The sequence below is a fragment of the Periophthalmus magnuspinnatus genome, chromosome 18 (assembly GCF_009829125.3).
Source record: "Periophthalmus magnuspinnatus isolate fPerMag1 chromosome 18, fPerMag1.2.pri, whole genome shotgun sequence".
Lineage (NCBI taxonomy): Eukaryota > Metazoa > Chordata > Actinopteri > Gobiiformes > Gobiidae > Periophthalmus > Periophthalmus magnuspinnatus.
The window spans coordinates 16,274,579-16,292,174 of NC_047143.1; the positions used below are offsets into that span (position 1 = coordinate 16,274,579).

General features: G+C 43.1%; 1 protein-coding gene across 9 annotated transcripts in view; it reads left to right on the forward strand.

Annotated features, from left to right (window-relative positions):
- nrxn2b (neurexin 2b) overlaps positions 1-17,596 on the forward strand; it is a 1,142,582-nt gene that overhangs the window by 1,050,124 nt on the left and 74,862 nt on the right. For all 9 annotated transcript variants that reach the window (XM_055228872.1, XM_055228867.1, XM_055228869.1 and 6 more), the window contains one exon: positions 12,835-13,006. In XM_055228872.1, the coding sequence (XP_055084847.1) occupies positions 12,835-13,006 (172 nt within the window). The remainder of the gene's footprint in view (positions 1-12,834; positions 13,007-17,596) is intronic.

The window sequence follows — 17,596 nt, forward strand, 5'->3', positions numbered from 1 at the left end:
GATAGCTAGCCATTTATGACCTACACATCACTTAAGAACCACTCTAATAACAGGATTTCATTTGATTGACAACTGAAAATAAGTGTTTAAATTAAGCGTTTGCAGCTTATGTCATTCATTTATTTATATTATATAATTAAATATGTCCATCATCTTTCTTTTCTCACACCTGTACTCCATAATAGGTAGCAGTGACAGACACAATCACACTCACCTCACAACTGACCAACCTGTAGAAATTAGGTAATCTAAGATAAAAGCAGACACAATTACTGCAAAACTTCTAGCTTTAGCTAGCTTCTCATCATAGGTATGCAATAGCCTTGTGTGTACCTCGTCATTAAATCAACAATTTCCCTTTACCTTTTTTCAGATTGTTACAGTTTAAACTCTAATCAAATAATGTTTAAATAGGTATTCACCAACACAAGTCTGCAGTAGTGGACGTGGTTTGATGGCACAATTGCTCAAATGAATAAGATGATGCATGAAGTTAAATGTTACATTCACTTGCCCCAGTTTGGTTCTGGTTTGGTCCTGTTGTAGTCATGTTTTAGTCCTGGTTGTGTTTTGGTCAAGTCCTAGGTTTAGTCTTGGTTTGTTCCCAAATTTGACCAACCAAAAAACAGCACAGGAGAGCACCAGACTTTTACCAGTGACATAAACATCGTGAGACATTTGTGTTCAAAGTGTTTTGTGACTGCTCAAGCACAGGATTTGGTATACAAGATTTATTACACAAGGTTGATACATGGTGTAATCAGAGTAAGTATCATAAATATTGAATTCTGAATACTTAGAATATTTTTACATCAAGTTGTGAGACGCAACATGGGATTAAAAAGGCCTTTGTTTGTTTTCCCTGTTTGTAATGATTTTTCTATAATTAATCGGAGAAGGAAAAATCATGTACTCACCACAAGAGCTTTTATATTTTTCTTACAAATTTTGTGTAGTTTGAAGCCAAATTTTGTATTCATGTATTCCTTTGATTTTAGGAAAATAACTGTTCTGAATACTACCAAATGAAAACATGATTGTTTGTGGAATACAGGTACACAAAGCACTTTAAATACATATTTTCGCTGCATGTATTTAGTTACTTCCCAACACTGATTGAAATAATAATCCAAGTACCCTTTAGCAAGTCCTTATATAGCCTTAAGTGTCCGTGCGCCTCTGTTTTGGAATCGTAACATTAGCCGACAGCTGCTGCAGATTAAGCCAGGCTAAGCAGTAGTTTAGAAGCAGCCATGTCTAAAGAGCACCCAGCTTATTGTCACTCTCCCACTAGTCACTTCATTTCATTGCAGGCCTGAATGCCTCCAATTTTTTTTCATCCCCCCTCCCGTTCCGTTCCCAGAGATATGTTCGCTTAAGGGAAAGGCCCATTAAAATGTCGTTATGGCTGCACTAAAATCATTTTTAAAAAAGCATGAGTTCCCGGCGGCTTGCCAGAGTAATGGGCTTGATCTATTCCGTACCCCCCAGCCCAGGGAAGCGCCTCAGTGTAGCGGAACACAAATGCTAATCTCTGGGTAAATATCGCTCAAACTCAGCCCTCCTTAGCCTATGCCTTCCACCTAATAGCACAGACTCATTGTGCCTTTCCCTAGCTGGTAAATTGAATAAAAATTTGCAGGTGTCACAATTAGGGGTAAGCTTGTTGGTGTGTGAAGTCTAATGGAGATGATCCGGGTATTTAGAGCTTCAAATTATCCAACTAAAGGTTGCTTGGCAAATTCAGAATGGCATCTTTCTGTATTTTTTATACAGAAGGATATCAGTCTGATCTACACTCCCTATATCACATCTTAGAGGTCCTACATTATGCTAAATTGACCTGTTCTCTTTTAACCACATTAAAATGTTGTTACCTCATCTAAAACATACCCGGATTTGTGTTTTGTTTCATTCACACGTTTGAGTAATCCTGGATTATTATGCTGTCTACATCTCCAAATATCAAAAGGTCTCCAAAGATCATAAGGTGGAAGAGAGAACTCATGAAACAGTGGTTTTCAAGATATAGTTTACCTTTTATTTAAAGATTGGCCTTTCTAGGGCACAAATTATCCAAATTATTATAGTGTATGTGTATGGAGAACACCTAAAAACTCAGCAAAGCACTTCCTGTATGATATAACAAGGTGGAACAGAGAAAATAACTCTAAATATGCAGAGTTTGTGTGCGCATGTAAAAAAAAAAAAAAAACGCATGTGAAAAGACCCCTCCCTGAACCACCACCTTAACATGATGGAGGGGTTTGAGCACCTGAATGATCCTGGGAGCTATGTTGTTGGGGGCTTCATGCCCCTGGCAGGGTCACCTATGGCAAACAGGTGGGATGGGTCAGACTAAGAGGGGTTCAGAAGCCTTCCATGATGAGCACACAATCAAGGCCAGTTACGTCGCCTAGATTGGCATTACCAGGGCCCCACCCTGGAACCAGGCCTGGGGTGAGTGCTTGACAGTGAGCGCCTGGTGGCCTGGCCTTTTCCCACAGGGCCCGGCCAGGCTCAGCCCAAAGGAGCAACGTGGGGCCATCCTCCTGTGGACCACCTGTAGGAGGAGCCATGGAAGGCTGGTGCGAGGAGATCTGGGCAGCAGTCGAAGGCGGAGGCCTCGGCGACTGGATCTCCGCACATGGAAACTGGCTCTGGGGACATGGAATTTCGCCTCGCTGGGGCAAAGGAGTCTGACCTTGTGCGGGAGGTTGAGCGTTACCGGCAAGATATAGTCGGCCTCACCTCCACAAACAGCTTGGGCTCTCAAACCCAACTCTTTGAGAGGGGCTGGAATCTGCATTTCTATGGCGTTGCCCACGGGGAGAGGCAGCGAGCTGGTGTGGGCTTGCTCATTGCTCCACAGCTCAGCTGCCATGTGTTGGAGTTCACAGTCTCTCACTGTTGCGCCGGCCTTCGGGCCAAACAGCAGTGCAGAGCACCCGGCCTTCTCCGTTGTTCTCCTGGGGGACCTCAATGCCCATGCGGGTAATGACAGTGACACTTGGAGTGGCGTGATCGGGAAGAACAGCTTCCCTGATCTGAACCCAAGTGGTGTTCTGTTATTGGACTTCTGTGCTAGCCACAATTTGTTCATAATGAACACCATGTTCGAGCACAAGGATATCCATCAGTGCATGTGGCACCAGGACACCCTAGTTCGAAAGTCGATGATTGACATTGTTGTTATGTCATCTTACCTCCAGCTGCGTGTCTTGGACACTCGGGTGAAGAAAGGGGCAGAGCTGTCAACCGATCACCACCTGGTGGTGAGTTGGATTTGCTGGCGGAGGAGGAAGCCGAACTGACCTGGCAGGCCCAAGCGTATCGTGAGGGTCTGCTGGGAATATCTGGCGGAGCCCTCTGTCAGGGGGGACGTCGACTCGCACCTCCGAGAGAGCTTCTGCCAGCTCCCGAAGGAGGCTGGGGAAACGGATTCTGAGTGGGCCATGTTCTCTGCCTCTATTGCCAGCGTGGCCGCTCGTAGCTGTGGTCGTAAGGTGCTTGTCGTGGTGGCAACACCCGAACCCGGTGGTGGACACCAGAAGTAAGGGATGCTGTCAGGCTGAAGAAGGAGTCCTATTGAGCCTTGTTGGCTAGCAGGACTCCTGAGGAAGCTGAGGAGTACCGGCGGGCCAAGCGCGCCATGGCTCGTGCTTTTGGAGAAGGGTGTCGTAACGGTGGGTGTAGCGGACCAAAGAGTGCAGACTCGGGGCAGACTTACAGTGTTTATTTTGTGTGAGCCAGAGTTCGGGACGAGACAAGAGGGTGAAGACCAGGAGTTGAACAGTACCGGGGCCGGAGCGGGAGACGTGGAGCAAGCCGGAGTCCAGGACGAGACAAGGAGGTGAAGACAAAGGGTGGATTGTACCGGAGCTGGGGTGCAGAGGCAGGAGCAGGAACGAGCGGGAGCAGGAATGTAGACATGCGGACACTCTCGCCACGAACAGGATGATACATACGCAGGAATGCAGGAACGAAGGAACGACGGAACAACAACGATCTCGCCCCGAGTGTCTAGTCCTGGCTCCTCTTATACTCCGCAGCAGGTGGGAGTAATTGCGCAGATGACACAACGAAGTCCCTGGACGGAAAGCAGTGTCCAGCGGAGCTGCAAGGGTCCCACCGAGGGGGCAGAGGACACGAGGAGGTCCCTGGATGGAGAACGATGTCCAGCAGAGCTGCGACTGTCCTGTCGAGGGGCAGATGACACGAGGAGGTCCCTGGATGGAGAACGATGTCCAGCGGAGCTACAATGGTCCAGGCAAGGGGCAGATGACACGAGGAGGTCCCTGGACAGAAAACGGTGTCCAGCGGAGCTACAACGGTCCAGGCCAGGGGCAGATGACACGAGGAGGTCCCTGGATGGAAAATGATGTCCAGCGGAGCTACGGCGGTCCAGGCAAGGGGCAGATGACATGAGGAGGTCCCTGGACGGAAAACGATGTCCAGCGGAGCCACAACGGTCCAGGCGAGGAGAGGACAGGTTGGGAGTGGACCGGTTGGGACAGGACAGTAAGCGGGGAACAGGCCCATGAACAGGAGACAGACAGGTAAGAAGGGGAGGCAGATCGTGTAGTCGATGAATTGTCCGTGGTGGGGGAATGTCGTGCGGAGCGAGGAATCCTTTCCCGAGTCCGCTTGATCCATGTTGGCGAGATCGTTCTGTCGTAACGGTGGGTGTAGCGGACCAAAGAGTGTGAGGGAGGGAAAGAGCAGAACAGGAGGAAAACTAGGAGCGGACGGTGCGGATCATGACAAAGGGCTACTGGATAGCCTCAAAAAAATTCTGGCAAACCGTCCGATGCCTCAGCAGGGGGAAGCAGTGCTTCACCAACACTGTTTAGGGCTGCTAACCTTGGCTGGGGATGTAGAGACTGGGCACCCAGAGGCGAACTCGTCCATCACCCTGGATCATCACTGAGGCCCCGGGGTGAATGAGATCCATCCTGAGTGCCTTAAGTCTCTCGATGTTGTGGGGTTGTTTTGGCTGACACGTCTCTGCAACATTGTGTGGGAGTCGGGGACAGTACCTCTAGACTGGTAGACTGGGGTGGTGGTCCCTCTGTATAAGAAGGGTGTGTTCCAATTACAGGGGAATCACATTCCTCAGCCTTCCGGGTAAGGTCTATTCCAGGGTACTGGAGAGGAGAATCCGTCCAATAGTTGAACTTGTTATTCAGGAGGAGCAGTGCGTTTTTTGTCCTGGTTGCGTAACACTGACCAGCTCTACACTCTCCATCGGGTGCTTAAGGGTTCATGGAAGTTTGCCCAACCAGTCCACATGTGAATCTGGAGAAGGCATTCAACCATGGTGTCCTTTTGGGGGTGCTCCAAGGGTATGGGGTCCAGGGCTCTTTGCTAAGGGCTGTCCAGTCCCTGTATGACTGGAGTAGGAGTTGTGTTTGCATTGCCGGCAGTAAGTCAGACCTGTTTCCAGTGTATGTTGGACTCCGCCAGGGCTGCCCTTTTGTCACCAGTTCTGTTCATTGTTTCTATGGACAGAATTTCTAGGCTCAGTTAGGAGCCAGAGGCGGTCTGGTTCGGGAACCACAGGATCTCACAGGCACTGGGGTGGTTTGCAGTGTGTGAAGCGGCTGGGATGAGAATCAGCTCCTCCAAATCTGAGGTCATGGTTCTCAACTGGAAAAAGGTGGTTTGTCCTCTCTGGGTGGGTGGTGATGTCGTAATGGCAGGTGCAGGTGCGGACCAAGGAGTGCAGACTCGGGGCAAGTTCACAGTGTTTATTCACAATTTGTGCAGAAATATAAGTCAATAGTTCATAAGTCACAAACGGGGAGCAGGGAGCGGGAAGCAGACCAGGCAGGCGTAATGCAGAGCAGGGACGGGAAGCCAGGATCGGAGTGAGAACAGGAGCGGAACGAGACCAGGGCGAGCCGAGCAGGAGTAATCCAGAGAGCGGGACCCAGGGCGGGAGACGGGGAGCAAGCCAGAGACCAAGACAGGACAGGTGGCGAAGACAAAGGGTGGACTGTACCAGAGCTGGGGTGCAGAGGCAGGAGCAGGAACGAGCGGGAGAGCAGGAACGTTGACACGCGGACGGTCTGGCACCGAGTGTCTGAAGCTCGTCCATCTTAAGCTCCGCAGCAGGTGGAGGTGATTGCGCTGATGCGCTCCAGGTGCACGCGGGAGGAGCCAGCAACTCCGCTCCACTCCGGACTCAGGCAGGTGCGGGAGGGGGAGAACACACAGGGAGACACAACAGAGGCAGATAATGCGTGCCTCATGACAGGTGAGTCTTTGCCTCAAGTGGAGGAGTTCAAGTGTCTCGGGGTCTTGTTCACGAGTGAGGGATGATGGAGCGTGAGATTGACAGGTGGATCAGTGCAGCCTCGGCAGTGATGCACAGGGTGGCTGGGCGCTCCCTTAGAAATAGGGTGAGAAGCTCAGTCACATGGGAGGTGCTCGGAGTAGATCTGCTGCTCCTACACGTCGAGAGGAGCCAGCTGAGATGACTCAGGCATCTGCTCAGGATACCTCCTGGACCCCTAGGGAGGTGTTCCAGGGCTGTCCCACCGAGAGGAGGCCCAGGGAATACCCAGGACACGCTGGAGCAACTATGTCTCTCGGCTGGCCTGGGGACACCTTGGGGTCCCACCGGAGGAGCTGGAGAACGTGTCTGGGGTGAGGGAAGTCTGGGAGTCCCTGCTTAGATTGCTGCCCCCGCGTTAATCAGAAGAAAATGGCTAGATGGATGGCATATGAAAACAAGGAGCTCATTGGTCATTTATCATTTACAAAAATTTTGTTCACGAGGAGACGCACACAGTCAAAAACAAAAGTGAAACTTATTAAACATGTTAATATGTTTTTTTCCGTTGAATATAGCATTTTCAAAGCAAAAAAGGATAACATGGTGATCTAAATGTTATGTGAAGAAGCATACTTTCCATGAGGCGCTCTCACACATCAATACACTTGCCTCATTTTCTATTTTTCTTTTTTTCTTTCCCATGCCATACTGTAGTAAATCAGTTCCCTATGCGGCACTACATATCTGCAAAGTCAAAGCTCTCTTTACTAACCTTGTATAACATTTACATACACTTGGGCCTAGCTAATCACCCTGTTGACAGCATTCATATTCATGTTTCCCAATCAATATAGAAAATGGAGGGAGATGGGAAAGAGAGTTCTAAGGCTGGTCTGTGCCATGTATGAATTGATTAAATGCCTGCAAGTGAGTATACCCTGCCATTTGAGATGTTGCAGCATATTTACAGAGCTGTATTAGGTTGAAAAAGGCTAGCTCCGGGTTAGCTTGTTTGTAAAATGGCCGCACAAAATACCACAGAATCGTCTGTCAATATTAAGTTTACAGTTGGGCCTTAAAAAACTTTGGTGCTGTTCAAATTTGAATTTGTCTAAAGGTTATCAAATAGCTATAAGAAAAGAAATTAAAGCTACTGTACTGTATCTGATTTTTATGTCTTAAAAACATGAAAAACTAGTTAATTTTTTACAGTTTGCAGTGGTCCAAAGTTATTCGTTACTTACCTTATGAATTCAGAGCACCGAAATTATTCACCAAAATGAGTTCATAAGCTTTTCACAGCTTTTAGAGACTATAATCTTGCCGTCGCTCTGCTCTGAGACTCTCTCCACAACTTTGATTATTTCACAGCTGTCCTCCATGTCGTGGATCTTCATTACGTCACCACAACAAAACCCATGTGAATCTGGCCAATCTGCATCCTCTTCCTTGTCATCCACACCCAATCACAAAGCAGCATTCTCTGAAGCTATCTCAGCACCCACTCTCTCAGCAATCTCTCAGTCATTATTGATGAATTTATTAGGAACAATCACCTAGACCTTCTCTGTATAACTGAAACCTGGAAACAAACCTTTGGACTATTTTTCCCTGAACTAAACCACTCCACCTAGTTACACTTGAAAATGGTCACCTCGATGGACGTCTTGATAACACTGCTGTAATTTATAATAAAGACAAATCACTGCAATCACCATTTCCTAGTTATTTCCTTTAAACATACTGTCTTTAAACTGCTTGGCCCCAACCCTCTTGCTAATGCAACATACTGCCTGGTGAAAATCATGTCTCATGCTCCCTGAACCACTCTTTCGAAATTTGAGCCTGATGATTTTGCCAACTTTCTGACCCAGTTCTCTGCCACCTCACCATTCATCCTCCTCCTCCTTGGCAACTTCAACTTCCACATGGACAATTCCAACTCTAAACCTGCAGATTTCCTGGAGCTAACCTTCACAGTTCTGAGAACCTGGCTATAAATCTCAACATTTACATCACTCCCCCTAACCCCAAAACCAAGCATTCAATATCCTCCCAAAATCTCAAATCTGTCTCCCCTTCCGCACTTTTAGCCTGCCTAGCTGCCAAACTGTCCCAGTTATCTCCCCCACTGTCTAATAACCCCTCAGAACACGTAAATCGCTTCAATGACACACTTTCATCCTGTGTAGATCAGTTGTCTTCCACAAAAATTGGCCCCTTCACTCACACAGCAATCTGGTATACCCCCAAGCTCCACACCATGAAGTCCCACAAATGACAGCTTGAGAGACGACATTAGAAATCCTAACCCTAACTGTTCATCATCAATTCTACATAGACTACATTCAACACTATAACAGTCCCACAATACTGCCCGGTCACACTACTACTCCAACATTATTCACTCTGGCTCCAATAACCTCAAAACTCTGTTTTCTGTTTTCCACCATCAATAAACTGCTAAAGGCACTATTTACAGTTTCCGCACCCCTTCTATATCGCCCCCTCCTGATCCTCGGCCGTCAGCTTCACGCATCAGCTCATTTCTCCCCTATATCTCTCATACAACGTATCAAACCTCTTGACATTTCTATCAAACACCCTTCCTGCACCCAGCACCCAGTCCCCTCTGCCCTCATTAAAAGTTGCCTTCTAACCATCTCCCCTCTCGTAACAGTCCTCAACTCTCTACTCTCTGGCTCTGTCCTTCAATCCCTCAAGATCACAGCTATCACTCCATCCTCAAACAACCTGATCTTGACCCTGACAATATAGCTAACATCTGTCCCATCTCCAACCTGCCAGTCCTATCCAAAATTCTCGAATGTGACATCGCTGCCCAACTTACAATCCACCTCAATTTCAACAGTCAGTTTGAATGTTTTCAACCTTTGAAACTTTTGGTCCTCCACCACAGCTCCCCTATTGCAAGGTGTTCCCCAAGATTTGGCACTTGGTCCTCTTCTGTTCCTTCTCTACCTTCTCCCCCTCGGCAATATTAAAAAATTTGAATTATGAATTTGTAATCTCTTCTGTCTTTTCACTATATTAATCAAGGCTACCCAAACTTGCTATTTGAGTATGCTCAATTAAAACTGTAATTGTGGGCATCAACAAGTAGTGCCACTTCACATGATACCAGGAGTGGATGCAATTGAGCATAAATTCCACCGCTATTATACCGCCCATTAACCAAGTGTACACTCATTGCACTTATTTACTCAATTAATTAGCTATTTAAAGTTCTGCTAACACTGAGGTGCTTTATTTTCAAAAATCCTTAATCAGCCTTGAATAATGGATCAGTGCTGTGAGGGAGAAATGTACGGAATATCTCAACTCGGAATATCTTAAAAAGTGCTGGGAATGAATGCACATACTAAATGAGTCCATGGAATCAATAGGAAAGAACCAGGCTGTCAGGGGGAGATAGCAGAAGCGTGAACCCCAGCAGCACATTCCTGACCTGGGGTGACAATGGGGAAGTGGGCTGCCAAGGCTGGAGGAAGAGAAAATTGTAAAAATTGTATCTGTAGCTGTGGGGTTTGTCTATCTTTGCCAATATTGCCTTTATTCTACCGTAGATCTAATCTTGGATGAGTAATTACAAAAGCTTTCAAAGTTTGAGAATAATCTTTGGCTTTGTTTTAAAAAAGGTAAAATTCAAAAGCACTTAATGAATGATAGCAACAAAAGAAAACATCAAAGAAAGTGAAGGTATAGCATATGCTGCAAAGTATAACTTTGCAATACATACTATATTGCAAGGTTATACTTTGCAAGCTAAAATGTATTATTCAAACTTTCTACAGAATAAGGTTAGGAGTAGACTTGATAAGTTTTCTAAACTCATCGCACACACGCACACACACATATATAGTCAAAAAAGAATGGCAACTTTTTTAAATATATAAAAGTTTACTTACATAATATAATAATAATAATAATAAGAAGAAGAAGAAGAAGAAGGAAGATGAAGAATGAAGAAAATAGATCCAAAGATTTTTCCCTTTTTTTGACATTATAACATTTGTAGTAAACTCCAGTTAGTCTTTCTTAATGGGTCTATATCATTTAAAACTACAGTATATCATTTTTTTGGCCAAAAATTTACTTTTGTTTTGTTTTTTTCTTTTTAGTTGTGTTTGTGTTTAGTTGTGCACACAGAACGAAACCAAATAATATATTATACTGTAAATAAAAATGACAGCTCTTACAAATACTGTAACAAATTTTATTTTAATGATCATCCTACAAGGTTGGACACATAAGAGATTATTAATAGTTAACCCATCCGTATTTCACAGTTTCTCTGACCACGCCTCTTCATCCTGGCGCCTCTCCACTGTAATGTCTTGTAATGTTCTTTTTCCTGCAGTCACTGATCCACAAAGCTAAAAGCAGACTCCATTTGCACGATGGTTACAACCCTTTTTGCATCCTTGTTAAAACGTATTGCTGCTGTTGTCCTTATGTTATTTTTCTCCTTTTTTTATGTTGAGTTTACATGCAAAGTTTATGGTGGACGTTTTCAAGCATCAGAGCAACGCGAATCTGGCGTTGACGCGGCGTGTCTTGAGCATTCAGGAGTCAGACTCTCTGTTCATCTGTCCAAAAGTTGAAAAAAACTTAACTTTTTGGTGTTTGATGTGCAGTGTCAACCAATCAGAGACTGTGCTCCAGTGACTATGTGATGTCCTGATTCGAAACAAGTGGAAAGACATCAGCCACAAACTAGTGGTAACTTAATTATGCTGGGCACACCGGCTAGTTTAAAGGCTAGTCACAGACCCAGACACACTGCCGCAGAGCTGATCACCTCCATTGATGGGTTTTATGTAATAAATACACTAAAGTCACTCTCTCAACTTGGTCTGCAGCATTCATAAAGACACAGGGAAACAAAACATCCAAAGGCACTCACAGACCACAATGCACACCCTGGACACGCGTCAAGATAACCTGCATCCAGAGCATGTCCTCAAATGTAAAGGCGTCCAACGCATTCTTGATGCCCCGGTGTTTCAGAGTCACACTGCTAGCATCGAACATTTATGTAAATTTGTCTGAACGCTTTCTGTACTGTACAGGATATACGACACGTCCCTTAGCCAATCAGGACGCAGAACACAATGCACCTCCATTCACTATAAACAAAAAAAAAACAACAAAAACATTCAAAATTGCACAAAAAAAATATTGCAAGGGAACACTGCATACCCAAATACTCCCCCAAATACTCCATCTGGACTCCATCCTGTCAGTGCATAGACAGCTAGAGTGGCCTCATCGCACCAGAGAGCTTCTGTCGCTAGCATTTCTGTCTTGCTTGTCGTGTGCTGCTTCCTCCATGGCGCGCTGTAATGCCGTAAATGACTTTGACCTTTCGGGAGACTGCGGACAGAGAAAAGATGGAAACCGAGCCAGCTAACAGTGGAGTGGGCGGCTGGCAGTAATAAAGTATAGAGGCAGTGGGCGGCTGCCGATGCTTAATAGAAGACAGAAGGGATGGGCCAGCAGGGGTCAGTGGAGGTCACTCGCTCTGTGAATGCTAAAGGTGACGCTAGCAGGAGCAGTATAGGCTTCATTAGTGAGCTTCTGATGTGCACTAATGCTACACTCAGCATATGTATATATTGAGTGGAAGATAATGTATCATGTACTATGGCGAGTTATTAGAAGATATGTTGCTATTAATTGAAAACTCTTCCTGCCCATGCACGGCTTTCACTGTCCCTTGCTTAATATGTGCCAACTTTGAATTGCATATTTACAAGCACTTCTGTCTAATAATTTGTTGTTGGTGTTATTTTGGTGTGAAAATGCAGACACATTGTCATATGGATAATTGGAATGTAGACAAATTGTCTACTAACTTCTTGCTACTAAGATCGTATGTACAAACCTAGAAAGCTTGTTACATTTAACTGTGACATGTCACTTTTGTTGCGCATTCTTAGCATCCTAATTTGTTGTGAGGAGAACATTTTTTAGAACTTTTAAGCTGCAAAGCAGAGTTGTATTTTCTCCTTTGGGAATAAAAAATATGTGAAAATTTCATGTTGTGAAAAGAATCCCTAGAAAATCCTTACTTATTTACTTACTTGTCCCACGTTGTTTTTTACTCCATTCATCTCTGTTCTCCATATACACTGCAAGCTCTTCTTTAGATGCAATGCCAGCATCTGTTTTTTTCCGCAGGTTGGCACAGGTTTTAATCGGTTTCCTCTTTTGTCTGTTCCTATAGGATCACCCTGTTAAACTAATTAGTGACCTTTGTGAAAGCAGTTGATGTCATCATCCGAACACGGGCCGTTTGAGTTAACAAAAAATGCACAGGGGCTCTATAGCAGAAAGCTTTGTGGGCCCAAAGGATGCAGTACATATGGAGCGGGCACTAAGCAAGCTTGCCCCAGGGCAGGGAGGGAAGAGTCCAGTTCCTATTATAGATCCATGCTTGGGATACAATATTTCTCCACTACCTCTGCAACAAGTGTAACTTTTATGTTGACGTGTAAGCTAATGCCAACTGTGTACCTCTTCTCTTTCAGGAGCGGGGAAAGATCGGCGTGATCTTCAACGTTGGAACAGATGACATAGCCATTGAGGAGAGCGCGGTGATGGTGAGCGATGGCAAATACCATGTGGTGCGGTTTACACGCAGTGGTGGCAACGCAACACTACAGGTGGACAACCAGCCTGTCATAGAACGCTTCCCATCAGGTAGGAACTACCATCTAATCTGCCGTTTGTTGTTTTATTAGCACGTTAACCCTGTTTTTGTCTGTACATTGGGGAGAGAAAGAAGCGCATTAAATGAAAGGCAAGACAAGCATTTTAGCTAATATGAAATGCTAGCACTAAACGTGCTTTTTTGGATATGGAATTACCTGACTACTTTTTAGTTCTGAATTTATGTAAGGATGCTTTATTCATCTCCACTGTGCACAAATTATTGCTGGTTGTTCAAAGGAAGACATTTTATGGCTGGCCAATGCTAAATGCACCGCTGTCAGGCACTATTTCATAACACAAAAATGATTATGCTGCTAATGGGTTTTGCTCTCAGGCTGCAAAAGACAATTAAAATTATTTGTTTTTGCAACATATTTTTGGCCTTCGTCCTTGCAGTCCAGAATACAGAGACGTGAAGCTTGTTGAAGTCGGTAAAATAAACTGAGCAAGAGTAACGATCAATAGATATAAAGATTTGTAGTTTACCATTTGAATTATATGGTCAACCATAGACCCCTTTTCTAGTTGAATGAATGAATTGAATTTCAGATAAATATTACATTTGTTCACAGTTACAGACATTTTGTACCTTTTCTGTTAAACATAGCAAAGCAAATGCTACATTGAAAAGAATTCTGTCACCATTACCATAATCCTTAAAGTTTAAAATGTGTTCCCAACCTACCAATGTGTATGTTACAAAATGTATGTTCTTCTAAATATTTGTTTTTCTAAAAGAAGTGGTCCAGTTGCATGTTCTAGAGGAATAAAACAGACTTTAAAACCTTTGGTGAAGCAAGATACACTTTTACTGTATTGTGAATATCCTAATTATTCACCACAATTAGATTATTTGCACTTTTCACAACCAAAGTGTAGGTTTGCTGTCACAGTAAATAATTAGCATGCTAATTGTGCACTCCCTGATTCTCGGACAATTAAAGAATTTATAATTATATGCAGACTTATTTTGACCTCAAGAGCTGCAAATATACCATATCTGTACCATGAATCAAGACAGACTTCACTCAAATACATACCCTTTAAGAAATATATTTTACATGGTTGCAAGTTGTGTATAAGAAATTTGTATTCTTACAAATCTTGAAGCAAACATGCTCTTTTTCCTTTTTTTTAACTGTCATCTATTTGCTCCATTGAGACATCATCAGATCAAAAGTCCTACATCTGGGTCGTAACAGTCTTTCAACTTTAGCAACCCCCCTTCCCCTACTCTACCATGCCTTCATTCATTTAGTTCTGTCACTCTCTCCCTCCCACTTGTTTCCGTCTCGTCGAAGTTTTTTGCTTTGCTAATGCATGACATCCCAGTTTCCCCAGGATGCTAACTGCAACTTTCAAAACAAGATCTTCAAAGCACACAACCCCGGAAATAGTTCCAAGCACATACCCAGTTCTCATAAATGAATCAAAGCCATTATTTGGTGACAGTCTCTTCGGCTTTCTCTGATCTAAAGATGTGCTGATGGGCCTTGAGCGGGTATACAATTGACACCCAAACTTACAAATGATAACAAAATAACAATATAATATAACAATAATACATTACATATATACTACAATACAATACAAGTCTGACTTACACAAGTCTAAACAAAGCAAACACTCTGGACAAGGCCATGTGAGATCTGAGTCTAAATCAGGTCTACTCAGAACTAAATCAACTCAAGATTAAAATCGAATTATGACTGAAAAAGGAAAACAAGGTCTAATTTGGATATATTCCAAGACTAAACCAGATCAACACACCACTTTCTAGGACATCAAGAGGGCATTTGGTCTTGACACAACTTTAATCCTGTCTGAACCAGGGCCAGGGCCCGCTGAGCCTATAAGCAGACTGAGCATCTGCTTGGGGCCCTGCGACCAGCAGAGGCCATACATTTATGTTGAAAATAATGATCGGAAAACTAAACGGCACTCAGGTGTTTATACTAGTCTAAATATTCCTCTAAAATAATTAAATGTGTTTTTCCACTAGCTTAATATGCACTGCCGACATTTGTTTTTGAGTCGGGCATTGGCATAGACAGCTACATTTAGTTTACACTGGTGAAAAGGACCCCTCTTCTTTCAAGGTACGCTCCGGGTGCGCTAAGGTAGGAAAGGTAAATTTGAATAGGTGCTTTACAGACTAAAAGTTAGTGAACTTAGGTTTATCTACAGTACAGGACAATGCATGAAATGGTAGATTGTTTTTGGGAATGAAGGGCTTTTTAGAGAGGACTCGAAATATCTCACTTTATACCACTGTGAAGCCATGCAGTGAAGCCGTACGTGTATAATTATGCATGCAGGATATATATCAGAGCGACATAAAGACAGCAGGCGAGTCCGTTTATTACATTGGCTGTTTTTGGTTGTGGCCGATTCTTTTGTGGTCTAAACTATCAGATGATGTGAGTGTAGGCTAAAAGGGATTATTGCATCTGTTGTCATATTAACGACCTTGATTATGGCAGAAACCTTTCTTTTTCAAATCTGCTGGACGAACGACCTGTGAATGACTCCTGAATGTGTTCTAAATGCTCATTAATATGCGCATTTACACCAAATCTCTGCTAATTTTGTATGCTTGACACTAAACATCAAAATAATGAAATCCTAAGATCCTAAAAGTCTTTTTGTGGTCTATTCTTTGAAGTTACAATATTTTGTGCATTAGTTAATGTCCAAATTATTAGATTTTTATAAATCTAATGTTATGTTCAGGCTGTTCCTCTTATGCCACTCTAAGTTAGATCAATACTTCTTGAGTAATATAATTTTGAAGAAAGTGAGCCCTTGTGTAAGTACATCTTTTGGCTAACCCATCCAGTTCAGCGTTTTAAAACATAAAGAACTGATAAATGTAAACCCACTTTAGCCTACTGGAACACATTCAAATGCAAAATCTCTAGAATTGAAAAATGTCTCTAGGGGAGGGCCCCCAGATCCCCTTCCTTACATGTTTTTTCATACTGTTATACTTGTGGCTACTGCTGTTATGAGCCTCTAGAATGTTCCGTCTTTTTACAACTGGTTGAGATGATGTCTTAATTGGTCAAATATGTGGCACTGAAGTGGCGAGGGCCCCAATGGCAAATTCTGCTTAGAGCTTTCTAATGGCTCCTCTAGTCTGAACCAAAACTCAATATGGCTCATGGACATACACCACCAGTCAAACGTTTGGATACACTTTTCATTTATGTTTCTTCCATGGTTATTTACATTGTATATTCTCAATGAAGGGATCAAAACTATGAACGGACAAATAAGGAATGAAGCAAACAAAATAACTTGAAACTTATTTTAGATTAAATACATTAAAAAAAAGCCTTTACCCTCTGCTTTGATCACTGCATTGCGTTTTTGGCCCCAACAAGGGTCCCTGTGAAGTGAAAATCATTTCAGGAAGAAGTCATTGAGAAAAGGTTAAGTGCTTGCAGTGCAGTCAACAAAGCTTTGAGAATTTGAATATAAAATATAGTTCATCTAGCTGATGTCTTCTGTATGTATATAAAATGTAGAAAGAAATAAACATTAAGAGATAAAAAAACGAATGAAAGGGTATGTCCAAACTTTTGATTGGTAGTGTAAACAAGGTATAATCTAATTCAAGACTAAACTATGTAGAGATGACTAACTAGGACTTTAACTGTGAATTTATTAAAAGAATTTTAAATCATTCTATAACAAGATTAAAACAAGATTTAAATTCACTGTACCTGTTTTTACTGTCTTAAAATGTGAAAAGAACAGAACTAGTTCATTTTAAATGGTTTGCAGTAATTATGAAGTGTTTATAAGCACTTTTTACAGCTCTCAAAGAACAGAGCAGTTTGCCATCATGGTGATGGCATGCTAATGAGAATATCCTGATTCTCGGAGAATAAAACACTTTATAATTACATGTAGACAGTACAGGCCAGGCGAATTTTGACGTACATAGAAAAAAATTGATTACTGGCACTAAACCAATTCACAGGACAAAGCACCATCCAAAGACACTACCAGTTTCAAAAAACACACAATCAAAAAACACACAACAAAACAAAACCAAGTTGGATGTTGACTGCGTTGTTATTTTTGGGAACAGTTCCAACAACTGTTCAACTTTCTGAAGGCTTGGCTGTAGTCAAAGCGGACTTTCATTTCCATCATAATAATGGGAGAAAGAAGTGCAAAGTCATGGGGTGCTGCAATGATGCATGCCCCCTTTGGTGAAGCGGAGCCAGGCTGACAGATGACTGGAGAGAGCACTCCTTCCGCAATGCCAAAACAAAACCGGTAATATGGAAAACAGCAGGGACAAAGGGAGGATAAGGTTTCACAATTCTTTAGCTAGGGGCTTGGTGATTAAACTGGATAATCACACATATAAATGTTGAAATTTGTTTTACCCCGGTAGATATATTGTATAAGCAGCTCATGAGGTCAAAATAAGTCTGCTATGTGCTGTTTGCGTCTAAATATAAAGTAATAATAATAATAATAATAATACATTTTATTTGTTAGGCGCCTTTCAAGGCTCTCAAGGTCGCCGTACATACATACATACACAATACAAATTGAAAC